We start from the raw sequence: 20,632 nt of genomic DNA, 5'->3' as shown, positions 1-20,632 counted from the left end.
ACCCCACTCCTTATCATAAACTAACAACTTTCTCTACATGGTGTGTTGGGTCTACACCAGTTAACACATGGTATCAATGAAGTAAGGAAGGAAGGAAGAAGATATTTAATTTCACTGTTGAAAAAGTGATCACCAGAAGAAGGCACGTGTTTAGCTATCAACATATTGTTGACTTTTTTATTTGTCAGTGTAAATTGCTGTCTTGAAGAATTAAATTACTGTTATAAGAATTCCACGTTAAAAGAGTGTTCTATCTTTGTAGTTTTAGAAATAGATTGTTATTTAACCCCTTAAGGACACATGACATGTCTGACACGTCATGATTCCATTTTATTCCAGAAGTTTGGTCCTTAAGGGGTTAAAATATATCTAAATGAACAATCAAAGCTTAGTAGTATAAAGAAAAAAAATAATGAATAAAAAATAAAAAATAGAATTTTTTTTTAAAGTATATTTCTTTACCTTCAAAAATTCACCCATTGTACATATTTGTTATACAATTTTAAGTAAAAAAAAAATTTGTTTTAATTAGTTGAGATGGACATGAAGATATTCCTGAGACTCTGATATTCAGTAAAAGTATCTATAAAAAAGTTGAAACTTGAAAAAACACATCAATTATCCACAAATCAAATTAACTACATCAAGAAGATATTTTTTATGATGTTTTGGAATTTGTGTGTCATACAATTTTTTCCAGCAACAAACTTTATTGCAGTGGTTAAACAAGAATATCTTATTTAGCTTCTTTTAACACACGTGAATACGTTTTACTTTTTTTTCACTGGGTTTTGGGTTTTTACGCAATCTTTCTAGACTGATGAAGAGAGTTTTTCCAAAATGATTTCATGATTTCCATGCATCACTAATTCGTAATCATCAATTTATTTGATTGAGTCTGACAAGCAACTTTTTATGCCAAGAAAACAAGATCACTAGGGCACATATCATTTCAGAATTTTTTTTACATATTACAGTTATTGCATTTAATTTCAGTCGTGTTATTAAAACTTTTCAGTTTGTATTTTTTTTATTAAGGTATGTGTGTTTATTGTTTTAAAAATTACGTGTTTTCACGATATGTTATTATTTTAATCAATATACTGTTATTTTAATATAAATAAATGTGAATGATATTTTTTATATCTTATTCTAAGTATATGTAGTAATACAATGTTTTAATATGCTATACTTTTTATGTTTACATTTTTAGTTTTAGTTTTCATTTCTAAAATTAGGATATATTTTATAAACATAAAAAAGTACTTGTCCAATAAAGTAAGCATTATGCGTGAGTGATCATCTTATATGTAAGGCTAATTTATAATCTTAAATATTAATTTGATATTCCAAGTATTTTCACAGTTTCACGTTGTGAAGTTGTGAATGGCCAAATATATTGTAAGAATATATAAAGTTTAAGTGATTAAAAAGAAATGAGAATTAATGAGTAGAGAGAAATCAATTCAATTCAAAAGTCAAATCAAGTCAAGCATATTTGAATGGGAATCTTGAAACTGTGATTCAATGTTATTTAAGTTCTTAAAAAAATGAAAAATAGCATACATTTTTAAAAAAAAAAACAAAGCTAAAAGACAAACTCTTTTCTCACACTTGCATAAACATGGCTCTTTCTATAACTGCTCCATTATCAAAATAAACCTACAATTCAGATTAAACTATATTTTTTAACATAGATTCAAATATCAATATTTACTTTTTAGCCTATGTCAGTTATAGAATTGTTTACCAGATGTCTTTGAAACGTCAGTTTTTTCACCTCCTAAAAAAAACATATGACTTTTTTTTTCTATTTGCTTTCTGGTAAGTAATTTGTTAATTTCACCCAGTATGTCTAAAACCATAATAGCCAATTGCTGTTTCTTTAACCCTTAGCGTGCCAAAGTGAAGACTCTAGCATGTATATTTTGCAATGTTGAAGTGGCCCCACTGGTTTAGGAAATATTTTTCGAATTTTATATTTTTGCAAAAACTTTTTTATAGGTATGGTATGTTTAATATGGTTTTATTATCACGTATCATTCTTTGGCTATTGACATCCTTATACAGTTTCATTTCAGACACCGTTTATGTTTGATTTTTACATTGCGATCCATGTTATGGGCTTAGGAGAATGCATGAAATACATTTTCTCTGCAAATGAAAACTAGTGGTTAATATTACTTTGGGGTTGTAAGGAACAATATTTTTATTACAATCATTGAAACAATAAAACCCTTGAATTAAGGGATTTTTTTTTTTTTTTAGTAAAGTAGACCAAACTACTAGACACATTCATGTCTCGTTGGGAGATTTCTGTTCTTTTATTCAGACACATTGCTAGCCTGTTATTGAACAAGTCTGTTTTTATACTGGTTTTATTAATAGGTATTTAATGTATCAGTTGAACTGTTGGAAAATATTTTGAGAAATTTGATTTATAAAGTGATATTTTGTTGAACACAATTGTTTCAAGGTTATTCTATGTCACATACCCCCTGTTCTTACACAGTGGACACAAGTGCTTTAAAACTAAGAAGACACATTGGGCCCATGAACTTAGCGTCTTCTTGGCAATCTCAAATCCTCTCTGAACTGTATTAGTACTATTACTAACATATTTGTGTACGAGGAATTTTAGACATGTATGGCTTTAAATAACGTTTACCTTAAAGAACCACTTAAGTCACCCAGACCACACTGCATCTCAATGAAGTGGTCTGGATGCAGTGGCACTGTCCTTTTAACCGTATTTTCTAGACAGCCACTAGAGGCGCTCCCTCTACAACCACCAAGTAAATCTTGGTCACATGAGGTTGCAGCTCATAGGTAGGCATTTAATTTAATGCTTTCTTATGAGAATCATCTGGATGCGCACTCGCCACACATGCGCGTCAGTTTCCAATGCTTCTTTATGAGGGACATTGAGTTTAGCATCGTCTCAAGAGCCAGATGACGTTGCAAGATGTGCTGTGGCCAGCAGCACAGAGGGAGTCTGAGAACTGGACAAAATGCAAGTAAAAACATTGTATTATGTTTTTACTGAAAACAGGGAGGGGAACAAAAACGAACCCGCAACTAAGGCACTATAGATTTAGGAATAGAAGTTTGTATTCTGAACATTATAGTGTTCTGTTAAAAGTGGGTAAATATACCTTTTTAAGGAGGAGTACTCGCAAGGAATGTATACCCCACATGGAAGCACTGACTTAAAGGCAACTGTGTAGCACATATGTGTTGTACTAATGTCTCATTAAAAATAAATCCTGTCATCTTCGTATTATTCCATCTTGTTTATTTTTCACAAAAGTTTGAATATATTTATTATTTCTCTTCTTCTCAGTATGCTTTATCTATGCAGCCAGGTGCAAAGAACAGAGCTTATAACACTGATTGACAGGGAGCTACGATGGAGGGCCCCAGCTGCAGGAGGTGTGTGTTTCTATTTTTAATTGTATTTGTCATGCCTTACAAATACATATTTATTACATATAAGGATAAGCAAACATAATATAACAAGTTCTAGAAAATTACAGTTCAGCATTTCAGGAAAGTTTAGCAAAAAGGCATCACACCCTCTTATAGAACCCAGCCTTCTCTTTGTTTAACACTATTTAGATGTTTTTGTGAATTCTGCCCTTTTGAAGTCTAACAAGACAAGTACTTTAACACATATTACACAATTCCCATCTATCCATCAAAACTAATTCAAATAGCACACTGACCGCAGTCCACTCTTTCAACTACTTGGGTATGTTGTTAGACCCCAATCTATCTTTTGGCCTCCACATAGAAAAACTTGCATCTAAACTTTATCCAAAACTAGGTGCCCTGTACAGAAACAAATCGTGCCTAAGCCCTTCAGTAAAGGAAAAGATTGTACAGCAAATGCTGATGCCAGTCATTGATTATGGGGATGTAGTATATGCCCCTGCACCACAAACCCACCTAATAAACTTAATACATTGTATAACTCGTTCTGCCGCTTCGTGCTACAATGTAATTACAGGTCCCACCATTGTGACATGCTAAAATAACTAAACTGGTTGTCGCTGGAACCCAGATGCACCCTTTGTCTTTCCAGCTTTGTGTTTAAGAGCTTTTCTGGGAAGCTCTCACCCTACCTGAGCAGAATGCTCTCCCGGACTGTTTCCACCTCCTATAACCTCCGATCTAGTACCAACACTTTATTTAGTCTACACCACCTCCTTTTGCTACAGAGCACCGCAATTATGGAACGACCTCCGCTATTATGGAACACACTTTCAAATCTTCCCCAGGCCTAAAATCCTTTAAGAGATCCATCTCTACATATTTCAAAACAGAATGCACCTGTCACGGTTGAATATATATTTCCTTCCTGTTCCATGTTAAATGTTGTATATATTGTGTATTAATATTGTTTTTGCATTTTATTGTACCCTATTGTAACAATGCAATGTTTTGTGGACCCAGGACATACTTGAAAATGAGAGAAATCTCAATATATCCATCCTGGTAAAATATTTTATAAATAAATAATAATAAATAAACATACACACAAATCATCAAAATAATCAATACAGAAACTGTATCCACAGTGCGTAACACAAGTGCAAATATAATATTACATTAAAAAAATAAAGAATAGAAAAATACTGCAATTTGTTTTTCAAAACTGTGTTATATGGCCTGTTATACCCTGATTAAGGTTGTCAGGTGATAAATAAACCATAACTATTTTGCACATTTTAAGTGTGTCTTTTTCTTCTCTCTCTCCTTTTTTCGTATCTCTCTTTCCCTCTCCTTCTCCCCCTCTCACACACACTTTTTCTCTCCGTCCCTGGGTATTTAAAGCAATACACCTATCAAAAAGACCAACAATGAACATGGTTTGCCCTGTGTTTGTCCTTTAAAGAACACAATTGCTAATTATGACTTTGGATCGAGTATGTATTCCCTTAAAATATCAACTTTTTTCTATTTATTTTTCTCTGAAATCTCTCAAGATTTGTCTGTTGTACTTGATGACAGCTCATTAGGGATCCTCACTGGCAGTAAAACTGAGCAAATCAGCTTTCCCATCTTAAAGTACCACCCGTCCAGTAGGTTTGAGAGTAAAGTAAGAACCGATGTGATATGAACAAATTAGTTACATGCATATTATTAAAATGACTTAGCATATTTTTAAAGAAACATGCAGTTTTTTTAAAAAATATATATTTTTTACAATTTATCACTTTTCAACATAGTAGCCAAAGATTCTATAATGTTGCTACCAGTTCCCAGTCCTAACAGTTTCTAAATGCAGCCACTAAACTGTTACTATCAGACTGGCTGACCTTAATGGGATTTACAAAATATGGCCGAACTTATTAGACTAGATTCTCATAATAATTTTAGAAGAAGTTTATTTTGGAATGTTATGGTTATTAATATATATCATAATTATTGAGTCCAGTAGTCAAAGAAACACAAGGGAAACATTATAGTAATCAGTGAGTGACGGTGATCCAAAAATCTATCTAAAAAAACCTTGAACATTTTATTAAGCTTGTTATATGCAGAAAATAGCTGGCAAATTTATAAAAATGCACCAAATAAAACACTTTTTTTTTTTTTGAAAAACAACAAAAAATATTGTATTGCGCCCCCAGGTGGGTAGAAACCAAAAGAGCATCAGCCAGAGAAGGGAAAGCAATTGATATACCTTGCCAGCATACTCAAAACACAGAATGTAGAATACCAACATACATAATGAGTTTAAACACTAAAATGTGAATTGTGGATAATTGTCAAATGATCTACAAGTTTTAGGCCAAATTGTCAAACTGGATAAATCGATTGGAAATATTTTCCAATTTCTATCTATTTTGGTTTTCTCAAATAACTTTTATTGAGAATGTTAGCAATAAATATTCATTTCAAAATTTTGATTAAAAATGGGAGAGGGACTGGGGAAAATGAAATATGAAAATAAGAGGATGGAAGTCTTTCCCCCACTACCAGAGGCAGGAAAGGGTAAGTGGATAATGCCATACGTCACTGTTACTACCCCATGTGTTTAATTAATTAAAAAAAAAAGCAAGCAATGATAGAATAGTGTTGATATAAAGCATTTTTACCTGCAATAAAATAATACATGTGTTATTTTAAGTTTTTATATCTTTATATATTTCACATACACATGTGTGAATGCTCACTAACATGCACACACACGCACACACACACACACACACACACACACCAAGCAAAGCATTCTATTAATCTTTTCCTGTACAGTTCAAGGCAACCAAGATTAATTCCTAATTAATCCTTTCATGCAAAGGTGTCACTGGAGGCCCTTTTGCAATTTTTTACAGCCAAATTACAGTACAACACCTTTACTGTAAAACCATCTGGGACTAGACTCCTGAGGAGTGCTTGATGACAAAGGGCACCGCGCCACCAAGCCATAGAATGTCTTAATTCTTAAAGTGGCTGTTAACTTTCTACTTAAAGATTTGGCAAACAAGCCACCAAATGTGCTTAGGTTTAAATGTATCGAATTGTTTGTTTTTTAACTAGAAGTATTTCAACAAGTAATAAAGATTTTTTTTAAAAAAAAATTACAACTTTGCGAGTGTATCCCGTAAACACAGTTTTTTAAAGAAATAAAAAAGTAAATCAAAGTTGTTTTAGGGTCATTGAAGATGGATACATACATTAAGCTGATAAAAAGCAGACCCCAGCCATCTTGAACCAACCCACTCAGTTCTTTTGATGATGATTGGTTGGTTGCTAAGAACTACACAGTGGCTGCTAAATGTAAAGATTTAGCTATCAAGCAGCAACCAATAAACATCAAGCATACTGTCATAAAAAAATGTCTGCTTATAACACTGACCTGTAACTGAGCAGTTTAAAAAAAATGAAAGAAGCATTTATATAAAAATTAACTGGTATCATCACAGCACATGTAGTCTACAAATAACAGTCACACTCCTCTGGTTAACCTACGGGTAATCTAATGAATCCAATCCAATAATTAGTATTCCTATTATCCTATCCTCACACACTGTATGTGATGGGATGTGCCAAATACAATTGTGCAGGACAGGGCTTTTGGATGCTTTCTGCTCTCTCTCTAATTCGGTTAAATGACAGGGACTTCTTTAGATGAAATATAAAAAACAGACACAACAAAAAATGGAAATGCAGAGAGACATTTTGATACTAGAAATATATTCAAGATGTACAGACCTGCATCATGAGTGAATGAGCCAATATGATTGGCTGGAATAACCATCCAATCACATTGCTCCATTTAAGGACCACTCTAGGCACCCAGACCACTTCAGCTTAATGAACTGGTCTGGGTGCCAGTGCCAGCTAGGGTTAACCCATTTTTTTTTATAAACATAGCAGTTTCAGAGAAACTGCTATGTTTATAAATGGGTTAATCCAGCCCTCAAAGCCTCTAGTGGCTGTCTCATTGACAGCCGCTAGAGGTGCTTGCGTGATTCTCACTGTGAAAATCACAGTGAGAGCACACAAGCGTCCATAGAAAAGCATTGATAATGCTTTCCTATGAGACCGGCTGAATGTGCGCGCAGCTCTTGCCGCGCGTGCGCATTCAGCCGAATGGGAGGAGAGGAGGAGGATCGGAGGAGAAGAGCTCCCCGCCCGGCGCTGGAGAAAGGTAAGTGTTTAACCCCTTCCTCTCTCCAGAGCCCGGCGGGAGGGGGTCCCTGAGGGTGGGGGCACCCTCAGGGCACTATAGTGCCAGGAAAATGAGTATGTTTTCCTGGCACTATAGTGGTCCTTTAATTTGCCATACAGTTCAATGGGCATAAGGAACTAAGTCCTATGGGTACTTCACATCTTTAGGTTTTCCGATAGGGCAATTGTCCTCTTTTATTTACTCCAGTTAACACAACTGAAGAGGTTAATAATTATTATTGGCATTACAGTGACAATATATTCTGCAGCACTTTCAATATTAGAAAGGGAGAAAGGTAATCATGTGAGTCTTGCAGTGGAAGTATAAACAGAGTTAAAGACCATGTTAAAAGTGGTTATGGTAAAGGGTGGTGTTAAGGTTTGAGAGGGGTTAAGTCAGAGTTAGATTACACAGGGTTTAATGTCAAGAAGACTAAAATAATAAGAGGGGTTAAAGTTGCTTAGGATTATTGAGTTTAGGTCTAGAGCTGGGTTAAGTTAGTAATGGGATACAAATGGTGTTTAGTTTGTAAGAGGAGTTAAATATAAGCTTATGGTAATGAGTTTATTTTCAAAATGCTCATACTGGTTTTCTTTAGACCAGTCAGTCTCCTAAGATTGTTGATATTAGAGCTGCAGGAGATGTTATACAGTGTGCATCTATAAAATATTCCCCTGCTCCTCCGACAAAGCATTTCCTGTGTGAGAGGTTGTTAGTGAGCAGATGGGAAGTGATCCATCCATTTCCTTCCAGCCTCGTCACACAGACACAGACTGGAGGAGCTGGCAGAGCATTGAGTTTTACACCATCTATTACTATTCCTGTAGCTCCTCTCTAAGGATGACTTTGCCTAATGGAAAATCAGACCCTGCTTGAACACTCCCAAGCTGCTTCACTACCAAAATATATACATTATTTCTTTGTTTTGTATTGCAAACCAATGCAAAATCAAATGTATTCCTCAAAGACCCACTTACCTCCCAGGGGGGTGAGGGGGCAACACACTGTAACCCCTCCACACACACTGTACCCCTCACACATACTGTACCCCACGGACACTGTACCCACACACACACTGTACCTCCCACACACACTGTACTCCTCACACACACACTGTACTCCTCACACACATTGCACCCCTAACATTCACAAACTGCGCCCCTCACACACACACACAGCATCCCTCAGACACACACAAACTGCACCCCTCACACACACAAACTGCACCCCTCACACACACAAACTGCACCCCTCACACACACACACTGCCCCCTTACACGCACACATAAACTGTACCCCTCCACACACGCACACTGCACCACTCACACAAACTGTATCCCTCACACACTCTACACCACTCACACACACTGCACCCCTCACATACACACAGACACTACTGCCCCTACCTATATCCTACTAGTGCCCTTTCCTGGCAGACTCCAGGTAAGTTGTCATACTGTTCTAAAACAGTTTGACTACTTATTCTGGGAGGGCACCACGGCACCACGGCACTTCAGGCACCATAACCACTACACAGAGCTATACAAAGGGATTTGGGAAGAACGTAGGAAACTTTTTTCTTTGATTTTTACTGTATGTATTGGGGCTGATGTGTACTATGGTCATTGCTGCCGCCCAGGAGTGATGGGAGTTTGAGCGCAGGACTTGTTTTTTTTTGTATTTGTATTCACTTTTGTACCACAAAGCTATGTTACAATGCTGTGGCACATCTCATGTAAAAAAAATACCCCTTCCTGTCTCATTAGAGATTTATTTGCCAGAAGCTCAAGGAAGCAAAGTGAAAGGTTAGTGTAGGACCCAACTGAGAGATTTGCTTTGATAAACTAAATAACCTCAATTTGTTTAAATATGCATAGGGATTTGGGAAGAGCGCAGGTAACTTTTTTCTTTGGTTTTTACTGTAGTGGTTATTGTGCCTGGTCTGTTCCTTTATATAATCTACCAGTGCCCCTCCTGAGATCAGGTTCTGAATCTGCCCCTGCCTAAATCATGTTAAAAATGTCCTCTGTCTCTGCCTGCTTGCCTGCCACGGAGGCAGAGACAGGATCTCTTGGCCAAAGGCAGCTCTCTAATTAGGCGATTTAGGCAGCTGCCTAAGGCCTCGCGTTAAAAGGGGCCTTGCGGCCGCCTAAACCATATAATTAGAGAGCTGCAGTGCTTCACCAATATTAACTTACTTCCGGCCCTCCCCTGCTCCCTTAATACGTTAGGTATGACCTTCAGCTAGAACACATATATCTCTCTGCATACACACGATAAATGCACTGCCCAGTACCACTGTTAACAGCTAGAGGGACACAGAGACCCTTTCAGAAAAGATGAATGCACTCGTTGACTCTGGAGATGCCACTCACTATTTTGAGTGATACCAGCCAGCTGCTTTAAGAAGCATCATACTACTTTAAAATAATAATTAAGGAAAACAAGGCTCTAACACCTGCTGATCTCTCAACCTCACCAGCCTTGGCACTGGACTTGGCTTTTTTTTCTCAAAAATGTCAAATTCACTGGGTTTTATACAAATTGGCTGCACAGCCACTTAAACGTTATACTATTTTTTGTTCTTTATACGTGTTCTGCAACAGTCAGCGATTGACGTGGTTTTCAAAACTTATCCCACTAAAATGTTACATTTCAGGTTGCTAATTAAAACAACTAGTGACCTTCAGTTTGAATCTGTGAGTCCATTCAAGTATTAATTTCACATTTTCAGACAAAATGTAATACATCAAGTCAGCTATGCTATGAATTTGACTATTTTCCCTTAATGTTTAAATTCACATTAAATGGACCCTCCAGTGACCCAAAGCGCCTCAGCTTGCTAAAGTGATGTAGGGGTGATCAGCATGTCCCCTTTGCCTTATATTCAAAAGAAATTGGCACTTTCACGAATCCCCTTACAACAGCTCCCAAGCTTCAAAGCAGACATCTGAGAAAGCTGTAGTTAAAAAACAGAAGTGAAAGCTTCACATCTAGAAGCATTGGATTTAGTGCTTCTCTTTGAGAAGCACCATTGGCAGATCATAGCAAGGCTGTGCATTCATCATGTGTTTCATCAGTTTTGATGGCTTCACAGGAGGCAAATCAAGGCTATATAGAGGACACTCTTTCAGTACTGGAAAAAACTTCTAAAAATGTCGAGATAGTGGGGCAGTAATCTAAGAGCAAACAGGAACCCTTGAAAGGGACACTTTAGTCACTAGAACCACTACAACTTAATGTAGTGGTTCTGGTTCGTTAAACCTGTCCCTGTACCTTTTTAATGTAAACATTGCTGCCTAGGATCACTTCTATTGGCAGTCACTCAGATGGCCACTAAAAATGCTTCCTATCTCAGGAGATGCTAGATTGACAGCATTTTGCCGCACATGTGCAATAGCCTCTCAATGCTTTTCTATGGGAAAGCATTGGATTGGTTGAGATCATCAAGATTGATGATTTTAGCCACGGAAGCAGCTGAGGGAGAAAAATTATGTTAATTAGGAGGATTGGGGTTTAACCCCTTAAGGACACATGACGTGTGTGACACGTCATGATTCCCTTTCATTCCAGAAGTTTGGTCCTTAAGGGGTTAAAGAGACATTCCTGCACTATAATGTTCAAAATATATGTTTGTATTTCTAACACTAGAGTTTTCTTTAAAAAAAAAAATATTTTTCATTGAAGTGTCCCTATAAATTCACGTTGAATTCACACATTGACAAATAACTGTAAATTGAAGATTTGTCATTCTACCTTTGTGTATTACATTTACCTACATCATTGCAGTGAGTAAGAATTATTTAAAACACCAGTTAGCATATTCCCAGTGTTTATAGAGTCTAATTTGGGAACACATCAGCTCTCCAACACAATCATCACCTATCACTTATTGAGTGAATGGTACATGTGCTATATATATAGGCTATAAAAGATAGTGTCATACCAAAAAAGTAATGTGACTCTGCTCTTTGTTTGTAACTGTATACAAGTAACATTTGGGGAGCTATACTTTAGTTAAAGGAAATTACAGTCACCTTAGGCAAACGTCTCGCCCAACCTAATAATAAAAAGAGACATTCAACTTCGATTGCTGTCACTGGTTCTTTCTATTGCTTTCTAAAGAACTCAAATGTTTAATTCTATTTACAAGTTCCCTTGGTAAGGAACATGAATGAGAAAATACGTGTTCCTGAGTCTCTTTTCAAGGTTCATAAAAGACTCATTTTAATATACTCTCAACATTAAAAAGAATATATCTGTATATTTTTGCCCCTCCTCTCGTCCAGAGTGTTTATCCAAGTCCCAGTCTAAATCCTTAATCACAGACTATTTAGCACAGAATATTTTGTGGCCTATACTCCAAGCTGCAACAGTGGGATGGAAACTAGCAAATGTACTTTGTTTTAACATCTACATCTTGGTATCCATGGGGGTTTGCCAAGCCACATATTTCTTTTTAAGTGTTTTTTTTTTCCTTTTCAGTTTATAATCATTATCTAGTCTGTAACATTTGGAAATAATTCAACTGAAGGGGCAGAGAAAAGACAAATGGAGTCTTAATAGAACAACATTAATAATATCTATACGCTTGCAGTATTGTTTATTATCCGTATCCCTATCTCAGAATTAAAAAGCATGGATAGAAACTGTTCACATTTTGGAGACAAGTGCACCGGTTCTAAATTGGATACAGCTTTGAAGACCGATCTATTTTTCTTCAAGTACTTTATTCACAAAGCATAACTTAAAATCATAGTGTGGAGCTGGGATATCTATAAAAACAGATGTTACAATTAGTTCTGCGTTGGTTATTAAATGCAGCACAAAAAAACACAGCCTAAGTATCTTTTCCTGAAAAAGTGGTACTGTGGGATCCAGAAAACTGCTTAATAATTAAAGATTGTATTGTGATAAATTGGCCTCAGGCAGTAAATAGGTGGGTATGATACTCAATACCATAATTTCATTTATACTATTACATTAAAAAAAATATATAAATATTTATTTCATTAATAGAAGTGGTGGTACAACTATTATCCTTTTAAATACACAAATACTATTTTCTAATAGGTACTAATAAAAAAATATTTGAAAAAAAGAATAATAATAATATTTTTATACAAATAATAAAGACAGCCGTTACAAAATGCATATTGACTGAGATTTGTGCTTTAGAAATAGTTCTGTAGGACTCTCCAAGGTCTCCCCTATATGCCCGCTAAACATTATTAAATAACTAATTTATTACAAATATATTAAAATTAAGAAATGTCAAGCTCTTCAAATGGGCAGGTAAATGGGCCTGTTTAGAAAAGATTTTCGTAAAAAAATATTGAGGGTAAATACACATATGCTAAAGAATTAAAAAACAAACAAACAAACAACGATCTATGTATTTTTTTGTTTGTTTATTTTTGTGCTAGTGTGAAATATGTTTTACCCCAGAAATTGTAACTAAGAAACATATGGGTAAGGATAGGTTGTGTATTTAAGAACACAGATTATTTACACTTTCATTTAACGTTTAAAAATGTTATAAGGGTCACTGTAAGTCTATGGAGCTTATATATTGTTTGCATGTATGTTTCCTGCCTTCACAATCAAAATATTATTAAAACAATCAAGGTTGTCAGTAATAGCTTAAATAAATTTGTTGATAATCCTGTTAATGACCTGGGTCAGAAGTTAACTGTTGCACTCTATAAAGGAGCGGAATTCAGCCTGTGCCCTTAAGCATGCAAAATCTATGGGATAAAAACTATTATAGAGACTATACACAATATTGCAGTCATTTAGGGGATCATATGAGAACAGTCTTTGTATATTGTGAGGTCATTCCGAAGCTTGGTCTGTAGGAGCATTCCGGAGCACCTCAAACTTTCTCTTTTATTCCATTTTGAAATAGTGATGATTTCCTTTTTTTTCTAACTTAAACTCTTCATTTGTGCTGCTGCCAATTACTTACTACTACGTCTAACTCTGACAATCATATTGCTTTTAGGCATATTTAAAAAAGAAAAGAAAATGGGAGCTAGTCTACTTTAGTGAACAAAAAAAGTTTGCTTAGTTTTTTTTCTTCTTTTTGAAAGTTTTCGTGACATTAATAAAAGACTGAGCGAAAAAACAGCTATTTGACTATATTAAGAAAAAAAAACACTTAAAACCATTTCATGGCGAAATGCATTTTAAATTCACACCAGTCTGGCACTCAAAGTGTTAAACACAAATCACAAGACTGGACAAGACTACCCACCATCATCTAATTCACAGCCATAATTCATATTCCTGGGATCAGAAAAAACAAACAACCTCTAACAAACACGACAAATTAACAAACAGGCAATCAGCTACAAAAACATAAAAAGAAATCCATGTTATTCATAAGTTGCGCGTACAAATAATAAAGCTAACATGGGGAGTCCAGACGCAATTATTATAAATACTGCAGGGTATATCAGCTTTTGCACCGAGGTTCACGTATCGCCATACAAAGAGCAAAGCAAGCTAAAAAAAAAATACAATTAACAGGTCTATTTCACAAAAGAATTCAACACGATGGAAAAGGGTGTCATGTATATTTAAACCTCACAAACACTTTGAGATCCATCTGTTCTGACAGCATTGGCAATTTATTAAGATTATGCTTTTGCCTGGAGTCATGTTAAATTGTACCTTGCTTTTTTCATTTAGCTACCAAATCGGTGCAAATGGCAGGGTCGGGGTTATATTCAGCCTACAGTGCTGGATTTCACCTAGGAGGGAACACTGGCTTGTTAAAAGGTTGAAGTCAGAGGTTTGGCCATTGCACTCAGGATTAATAATAAAAAAGTAAATATTTGTTTAACTTTATTTCTGTGTGCCTGATAGAGAAACATAATATTGGAACAGAAAGATTTTCTGACAACAAATTCTACAAAAAGTAAAAGGTACAACCCAATTAATATTGACACAGACATATCCATATCTACACACACATGCATATGCATGTGTATACACGTATGTGGGTGTATGTATATATAGCTAAAGTTTATATATATATATATATATATATATATATATATACACACACACACACACACACAGAATAAAATAAAAAAAAAACAGATTAGGTTTTTTATACCAATTACTGTGGTTTGAGGATTTTAGATTGTGTCTGTCTATCTATCTACCTATATGTTTATTATATATATATATATATATATATATATATATATATATATATATATATATATACACACACACACACACACACACACACACATATATACACATACATGCACATAAATAAATAGATATATATGTATATATATATATATATATATATATATATATATGCGTGTGTGTGTGTACATGATTGTACTCTATGAAAGATTTAGCATTATATAATTTCAGTTCAAGGGTCATATTAGGACGTTAGTATTAAAACTAGCAATCAGTGTATTTCTTTACTATCTCTCTGTATTCAAAGACAACTTGATATATGGTGTACCAGCCCATCACTCGATCAGCCATCTAAAAAAAACCCCAAAAAAACCAACAACTTGGGGTGTATCCCTAAAACAAAGAGCCACGGTGAGTCATCTTGCAACGTTCAAAATTTAAGCAACAATGCTCATCCTTGTTGACTTTTTGTTTGGTCTAAATTATTTCGAGTAAACTTACGGTAACCCACAGTTTAGTGAACAAACTTCTATTTTTGGATGAGAACAAACCTCAAGTTAACCATTTGTGTTCCACAAAAGTAAATACTGACCGAAACACTCAGGAGATTAAATTATCAAGATCTAGTTCACATGCGTTCACACCTCATTTCCAACAATTTAAAATCTCTTTATTTAGGAGACAGATGGACAGGCAGATGTTTTTTTTTAATAGAATGTGTATTTATTCTAATGAATTTGTACTATTCTGCCACGGCAAAAAGCACAGTAGAAAACAAATATTATATTCACTAAAATATAAGTTACTTTCTCTAATTTCGGCCTGTAACTCGGTACGCAGTGGGAACTGCAAACTTCCATTAACATTCCACAAAATATGAACTCAGGAACAGGAGCAAGCAGTTTGCAAGTTAAAGGTGAAAAGTCTGTTTAGGATTTCCTGCAGAATATATTCTATCCAAGCCATTCATCACAACCATTTATGAAAAAAAGCACAGAATATTTAACTACCAATAGCAAATACTTGACATCTTGACTCCTTTTATCGCTAGCTAACAGTGCTACATACAGTATAACAGAAGGCTACAATTCACTAAGGAAAAATAGCTTTACTTAATTACAAAGGATTTACCCATCACACAGTGTCCATCTCATAAATTCCACCGGTACAGATAACGGTCCACACATTAATAGCAGTTAGATCTATCTGCATGGTGCTTAGCTGCTAGATTATCATATTTTCAAAAAAATTGGCCCATTGGTACTACAGATAAAAGTTCAGCAATACTTATCTCTCAACGTAAGCTGATATATTGATGCCACTTCTGTGTGTCTATAATATACACAGTCAAATAAACACATATTTAAATACAATCATTTCTATGTCTTAATGCATTTATATGTACATCGTAAAATAATATTAACAGTAAATGTGCCTTTAAGATGCAAAAATACAAAAATATTTGCTTATTTATAATATTAAAAATAAGAAAATCTGTATCTATACACGCATCTATGGATGTTAAGTAAGCCAAACGCCAAAAAAAAAAGAAATTTTATATATGTAATATATATATATATATATATATATATATATATATATATATATATATATATTACACATACACACACACACACATATATATATATATACATATATAAAATATATATAAATATATACACGTACACACACACCATGAATAATTATGGTAATATTTTGATGATAAATAATCACATAGATTGAAATTGAAAATGTAATTTATGGGGTTTAAAAAAATCATTAAAATAAAAGAAAAGCATCTGTTTACATTTTATTTTTAACTTTTCACACTTTAACTTTCCCCTGAACAATATTAACATAATTTTTGTTTTTTAATGAAACCTAAACCCGATCTCTTGTGAATTTAAAGTATTTAGTAGGTATATAACAGCTCATATATATATATATATATATATATATATAGAGAGAGAGAGAGAGAGAGAGAGAGAGAGAGAGAGAGAGAGAGAGAGAGGGAGAGAGAGAGAGAGAGATACACACTGCTAATAGTTCTAATAATTATAACTTTTGAAATAATATAGATGCTTTCTATGCTGATTGGTTTTTCCCCCCCTGTAAGTGCAAATTAAATTGTCCCTGCTTTTTAAGAATTTTTCAGAATATATCAGAAAGTACATTAAAAACAATGTAATTATTGACATGCCTGTTACCTATCTTGGATCTGATGCTTTAGAAATTGGTAGTATTGCAATCTATGTGAAACATGGACCTGTCCAGACCCAGTTCAATAAACCATGTGTCATTGTGGCATCTATTTCCTCATCTACCTATAATAGTACTTCACAGCAGATAATGACATTTCTCCCCGAGAAGACCCATTCATTGTATCCCATATATTTCTGCACCTCATTGTAATATCTCTATACATTATCTGACTTTAACAGTTGGAAATATCTACCCCAAGTGTCTATCCCCAAGAAACTAAGAAAGTTCTCCTGCTTAGTTTATGATAAAGATACGTATAGACCAATAACTGGAAATGAAGAGACTAACACTTTGCACCCAAACTGAGTTAAAGTGCCAGCTTTCGTATTTTGCATTTTTTGGGGTTAAAAAAAATACTTCTACACAGCAGGGATTTCATTGCAAAGCACCCAAGCAGTAATTCTGTGATTATATATAACTTCACTTATTACAGCTCCTAACAGTCTATAATAAGGCGACCTCTCAAGCATCAACTCCTCGAGATGCAATAAGACTTCCCCAGCCCTGGTGCAAAGTAAGAAAATTCATTTTCTATTTAGAATCTCCTTACCTTCGTTAGAAGGGTGAGTGATGGGGTTCAGTTCCCCTGAGCAGCTGACATAGAGAGAGGAGAGGAGGCAGAGGAGGGAGCAGAATTGACAATCCATGCTTTTGGTGTAGAGGGATGTTTAAGGAGCATATCTCCAGCGTGCTCGCCACTGATGTGACTGCAGCTAGGGTTTGGTGGAGTTACCATGCTCGACTAGCAGACTGATGTCAAGTTTGACACTGGAGATAAGGAGGAGTCTGCAGGCTGCCTGCTGAGAGAGACCTGGGCTCTGCTGGGTCCTAAGAAACGAAGAATGCCACAATGTAACAGTTAGCAGTCAGGGAGATCAGATCTAGCAGTCAGTGTAGGTGAAACGTCCCCTGGCGAAAAATCAACATGGCAGAGTGAATAGGAAGGGTTAATTGGTCGGTGAGGGGTTAACTTTTTGTGATGGTTATACAGCTATACCTTGAATGACTTAAAACAGCATCAAAACATATTAATAGGATTCATTGTAACATTAAAAACATTAATCAATTAACAAAACAATTATAATAACAAATGAATAATAATAAAAAGTTAAATTAACATTTTAGATTATGTGGAGATTACAATATTGTACAATTATTTGACATGTGGGCAGCAATGTGTTAAATATTGCAGTTAAAGGAGAGTTGAACTATTTGTGTAAAAGTGACATTCAATATAAAATGTATTCCTGAGTTTCAGGTTTATATCTGTAATAATTCAGTAGATGTGCAGACTATAAAAAATCTATATAAACAATCTGATAGCAGAAAGGGAGCAATAAGCGACCAATGGGTAATCAGGGAATTTAATAAAATAATCAGCTTTGCTGGCTGGGCATCAGAGAATTGCAATCAGGGCCGGTGCAAGGATTTTTTCAGCCCTAGGCAAAGATCCATTTTGCCGCCCCCTCATGTCACTCACTCACTGATAGACACACTGGCAGACGCACACACTGACTGACAGAAACACAGACACACACACACTCACTGACAGACACACACTCACTCATTAACACACTCACTGACAGACAGACACTTACTGACAGACATAGACTCAATCACTGACAGACACATACACACACACACAGACACTTACTGATAGACATACACTCAATCAATCACTGAAAAGACACACACAAACACAGACACTCACTGACATACATACACTAACTCACTGATAGACAGACACACACACACAAACACAGACACTCACTGACATACATACACTAACTCACTGATAGACAGACACACACACACAAACACAGACACTCACTGACATACATACACTCACTCACTGATAGACAGACACACACACAGACACTCACTGACAGACAGACACACACACACACAGACACTTCTGCTACAGTCTAGGATTTATGAGATTTGTAGTCCACAAACCTCTTACGTGTCAGCTGTTGTTTGACTACCTATTATGAAGTATTTGTGATCTAACTTTAATTTGCAGCATAGTTAGTCAAGGATCATGGGAATTGTAGTTCACGAACAATAACCATGACAGAGGTTTACACTGATCCTGATGTTTGTAGAGTAATATATGATGATGTTGAGCCTTGTTTGACTGAACATCATGAGAATTTTAGTTCATTACCCCTTTATCAATCAGTGCCCAGTGTTATTCTAATTATTTAGTCTTAGTACTTCTAATGACATTCTGATAAAATCTTACACTAGGAAGGGGCAGTACAAATGGAATTATAACAATGTAACAAATATGTAATTGAAAGATGTACCATGCCTGGTCCTTTTTAAAAAAAAAAAAATCTTTATTTTAGGAGTGCAGGTTTATACAACATAGCAGGCAGTGCCACAACAGCAGCTGCGTAGCACAACATTTCGTACGATAACAGTAAAGCGACATATTGTAGCAGACATTAGCACAACATTTTTGTTTTATATGACATCATCATCAGTAGGTTGCCCCACTGTGTTGATCAAGGACATGAGTGCTCAGGTTGGAGTGTTTGAAGCGTAACAAAATCCCTTATATGGATGGTTGTGTGCGTCTGTGGATGAAGGTGTAACAGAAGTAAAAAATAATTAATAGTAAGGTGTGAAAGAGTAGTGGAGGCTAGACCCGCGGTCCCTAAAGAACCTATGGTGACGTGCATCCGGTACATGGGGGTATCACGGGTCACGATCCTCTTGCGGTGCATGAGGGTATACTTGTGTACCTATGGTGTGGCAAGAGGTTGGCACTCACTTCGGTTTCATATTAGTGCTGCAAGCGAGCGTCAAATGAGTGGAGGGGTTATGGAGGGAGTGTACTCCCTGTGCCAGCGTGTATATATCTATGGGGACTAGGACGTGTCCCTGGGGGTATGGTATAAGCTTATGTAAAACTAAACATCAAAAAAATTAGAAAACAACAAGAGGAATAGCGTGGTGAACTACATAATAACAGTGGCCCATAAAAGGCATAGGCACTGGTTGCAGATCGTAGCCGTTCAGGGCACAGCAGTTGTGGCAGGATCACCCCGCAGGGCGGCAGGAACAAACGGGTGGATCCTCTCAGGGTCCCAAGTTCTCTGCTGCGTGTCCTGAGCGGAGATCAGTGCTCCCTCTTGGGTGGTTGGTAGCCCGAGTTTCCGTAGGGCGTTGGGTATTTCCTCAGCCTCCATTACTTTCAATGTCCCGGATTCTTGTGTTGCCGTCAGGGGTTTCAAGGATCTCCTCCAGTCTAAGGTTGCTCTCGAGAGGTCCGGAAAGAAAGTTAATTGGTGCTCCTCGAAGGAGTAGGGCGATTTATTTCGCGTGGCTGCCATGAACGCCTGCTTGTCAGGGCCATTTCTGAAGCGGATTATAACATCCCTTTGCCCACCTGAGGTACTTGCGGGTGGCGCTGGGAGTCTGTAGCTGCCATCTAGCTGCATTATTTTAGCTTGTTTGGCTGAAAATAGTTAGGTCAGAAGCCTCCGGATTAAGTGAGGTAGTTCCGCTGCAGTGACT

The 20,632-nt window shown here is 35.9% G+C and overlaps 1 protein-coding gene across 2 annotated transcripts in view; it reads right to left on the bottom strand.

Moving 5' to 3' along the window:
- The window catches only part of EPHA3 (EPH receptor A3), a 282,807-nt gene extending 264,967 nt beyond the window's left edge, over nucleotides 1-17,840 (bottom strand). For both annotated transcript variants that reach the window (XM_063448712.1, XM_063448722.1), the window contains exon 1: nucleotides 17,658-17,840. In XM_063448712.1, coding sequence (XP_063304782.1) covers nucleotides 17,658-17,754 — 97 coding nt within the window. In that variant the 5' untranslated portion in view covers nucleotides 17,755-17,840. The remainder of the gene's footprint in view (nucleotides 1-17,657) is intronic.
- Between the last annotated feature and the right edge of the window lie 2,792 nt (nucleotides 17,841-20,632).

The sequence above is a fragment of the Pelobates fuscus genome, chromosome 1 (genome assembly GCF_036172605.1).
Source record: "Pelobates fuscus isolate aPelFus1 chromosome 1, aPelFus1.pri, whole genome shotgun sequence".
Taxonomy (NCBI): Eukaryota; Metazoa; Chordata; class Amphibia; order Anura; family Pelobatidae; genus Pelobates; species Pelobates fuscus.
The sequence above is the reverse complement of the archived record's forward strand: the minus strand, read 5'-3'. Positions and strand labels throughout refer to the sequence as shown.